This window comes from Denticeps clupeoides, chromosome 12 (genome assembly GCF_900700375.1).
Source record: "Denticeps clupeoides chromosome 12, fDenClu1.1, whole genome shotgun sequence".
In the NCBI taxonomy this organism is placed as follows: Eukaryota; Metazoa; Chordata; class Actinopteri; order Clupeiformes; family Denticipitidae; genus Denticeps; species Denticeps clupeoides.
In genome coordinates, this window is record NC_041718.1 from 6,053,769 (window position 1) to 6,057,058 (window position 3,290).

The 3,290-nt window shown below is 43.2% G+C and overlaps 1 protein-coding gene across 2 annotated transcripts; it reads right to left on the reverse strand.

The window, feature by feature from the left end:
• Positions 1 to 176: 176 nt before the first annotated feature.
• Positions 177 to 2,561, reverse strand: eif6 (eukaryotic translation initiation factor 6). 2 transcript variants are annotated; one of them, XM_028997985.1, is made up of 7 exons: positions 2,439 to 2,561; positions 2,026 to 2,144; positions 1,858 to 1,943; positions 1,602 to 1,777; positions 1,331 to 1,507; positions 1,048 to 1,229; positions 177 to 585 (listed from the first exon to the last, which is right to left on the reverse strand). In XM_028997985.1, the coding sequence occupies exons 2-7, from the start codon at positions 2,130 to 2,132 to the stop codon at positions 576 to 578; spliced, it is 738 nt and encodes a 245-aa protein (XP_028853818.1). In that variant the 5' UTR covers positions 2,133 to 2,144; positions 2,439 to 2,561; the 3' UTR covers positions 177 to 575. The 2 variants fall into 2 exon arrangements, with proteins under 2 accessions (XP_028853818.1, XP_028853819.1); XM_028997986.1 differs by having other exon boundaries at positions 2,433 to 2,520.
• Positions 2,562 to 3,290: the final 729 nt, after the last annotated feature.

Consider the following 3,290-nt stretch of genomic DNA (forward strand, 5'->3'; position numbering starts at 1 on the left):
GATGAACCTCTATGCAAAACAAAGGTGCAGAAACGTCATGGCCCTGTGACGTCCCATCTTACGTGTTAACCCATATTGTTGTGTCACCGTGTGCTGCGCAGTGGTGTATCGCACGCACTTCACATTCCTCCAATAAAAAGCCTATTGTCAGGTAAAGAATGAAACAAAGTTAGGAGTGTTTGAAAAGTGTGCAATTTACTTTTATTGACAAGGAAACTCTGAAAGCCAATTAATTGCACTGTGATCGGACAAGATTACAGCCAGTTAAAAGTACATCAGACGCGGTGAAGGTATACAACGGTATTCAGTTTCTTTGCTCAGCATGGACACAAGCAAGTTATTTAGAGGTTAAAAAAGGCTTAGGCCATCAGCAAATGACTGATCTGATTATATGTTAGCCTCCAAGCAATAGCACACTGGCAATGAAGTGCATTTTATACAAAGGCAATGATGCTATTGTCTCACATCTATTACAGGACAGACAATTTATCCGCCATGTGTGGTACAGTCGGATGTGTTCATTCATCTTCTCTTCTCTTCCACTCGCTGTCTTAAATAGTTCTTCTAGCCAGGTCTTATGTGAGGCTGAAAAACAAGTGTTGAAAATTAACAAACAAAACTTCAAATTTCACGATCAGACAATACCCCCCCCCTACTAATTACCCCGAATACACGAACATGCTGCAGAATTGCTGCAGCCCATAAACAAATAACTGTGCAGACATGACAAAAACAAGCTGTAAGTCAGTGATGTGCAAGTCTACTGAGAGAATTGTTCCATTCCTTCTGACGCCCATATACTTCAGAATTAAATTTGCTTTTCTGACAGCTATTTTAAGGTGAATTTACAGAACTTTACAAGTACCTGTGTGCACTTGTCAGTGCTACTTGTGCGAGTTATGCGTGTTAATTGGGTTTTGTTTATGGTATTTAGAACCCTAATGTCAAGCAAAGCTCAATAGAGTAGAACAGTAAGAAGTTTGTACAACTATAGAATTGAATACCCACAATTCAGTTCTCATTCCTTCTACGTGGACTTATGCCTACCTGTCAATAAGGGAATCTCTCATTGTTGTTGCGATGGCACTAGGTTGCGTTTCACTCAGTCGGAATACACTCTCAATGACCGAAAGCTCTGTGCTTGTCGTGTCCAGTCCACAGAACGCACACCAGTCGTTCACCACCATCCCGGCTGCTATGACCTCGCTGCCGCGATTCACCGTCCCTGCCTACAGGTGGCAAAATGGCCAAAAGAAAGTACGAGCTTGTTTATGTGGACAAGTTCCATTCATTCTGATCATCAATACAGCATATTAACAGGATTTCTGACCACCAAAGGGACTTGGAGAAGAGAGGAAAGCTCATCTTGGTCTTCAATTGAAGTCTTCGGGTGGACAAGGCCTCCCTGGTTACTGAACGTACAGTAACTGCCCACCAGAACCTGCTCTGCTATGGTCTGCCGAAACACCTCCACTTTCAGATTATCGGCCAAGATCTCTTCAGTCTCCTGGTGGGAACAGAACAGCAGCCAACTTGCATTTACGCATGAAGCCGTACACATGTCTTGGGTCCTGAATACCAATGCGCGTTTGTTTGCTTACCCGGTCCAAGTCAGGGTGGACAAGGGCTACGTAGTCGTTGCAGGCAATCACGTTCCCCAGCGCAGACAGCCTCTCCTCGACTCGCTGGATTCTTACTGCGTCTGGGAGACAATTACGGATGTGCTGAAGCTCCTGATCTGTTGTGTTATTAGGAACCAAAAGGCCATGACGATTCCCTGCAACAACAAAAAATCCAGAGGTCAGCTGTTATCAACCAATAAACAGCTTACTTTTTACCATCCTTCCCATTACTCACCAACACACATCCTTCCGATTATCCGGCATCCAGCTATGGAGGCGTGGACTACAGGTATGGTCTCTGACAGCTCCCCTTCAAACACGCTGCAAGGCCACAAGTCACCCACTTTACTCGATTCATGTGTCCGGCTTCGCACCTACAGCTCTCTGGGGACCGCCGGCTTACCTGTAGAAGTTTTCCGAGCCGCCTATCGCTACCAGGCAGTACGTGTTCGTCAGCTTGGCAAAGCATCCGATTTCGTTGTTTTTCTCGAACGAAGCTCTTACGGCCATTTCGATCACTCCCTAGAAACGGCAGGAAGTTGAACAAACCAAATAACTGGATGTAGAGACACAAGATGACAGAAGATAGCATAAAACACCCCGCCGACCGCATACATAAGCACAATTTCTACACATACTGCTCATTTTCAACAAAGTTTCGCTAGCTAATTGTAGCTAGCGTAGCTAGTGTCAGGAAACGTCGCTTTTAAACAGTCCAAAAAGACACACGCCGTCACGAAATGTGTGCTGCAGTAGTCATCAATCTCCCAGAACATGGATTAAAATGCATATTACAGTATATCTACGCACAGTTACCGAAATTAATGCGATGGTACCACAAGAAGCGTGGAGTCTCACTTTCACCCACGTGGTCACTTCCCTGCAATACGTCACTACGTTCAAGGACCGAAAGCGACGTGGGACAATTCTGGTCTTTTTTTATTTTGTTCTTTTAAGCCTTGCGCGTTTTTTTGTTTTGAGAATCTCCATGTTTCGTGATGATCAAGATTGCATGTTGCACGTCCACCGACCGAAGGAAAACATTCTGTTTATAGATTTCTACTTTATAATAATTCACTTTGTGATACATTTTGCGACGTGAGGTGTTCAGTTGAAAGTACAAAACCTTTTATTATAAATGCGGGTGATTCTTGAAAAACGGTATTCTGTGTCCCTGGACGAAATAAGAAATACAGTCTTCTGACCACATGAGACCACAGTGGCTTTGTTTCTCAGCTAGATTCAGCTTCATTTGGAATGTAATGTTCAACTAATGTCGAGTTAAAATAGAATTAAACATGATTTTATTTTTGGGCATGTTTCATGAAAAAAAACCCGTTCAGTATGAGTTTATTGATAGAACGGAAATAAATAAATAGACAGTGAAATAAATATATATACTTTTTAAAATATCTAAAAAGTTATGTGTGAATTAATGAAATTATTTAATTAATTCGCTATTTAAAATGTAATTTAAATGCTTATTATATTTATTGTATTGTGGACTCTCCACACTCCATAATTCCCCACACATTCCCAAGTTACTGTCTCTCCCCCCCGAAAACCTGCTCAGCAACTCGGCGCCCATTTGCGCGCACACTGGATTTGTCAGCCAATCACGCGCCGCCCTCGCCGTACGTCACGGCTGCGTCAGGCGCGTGGCGCGTC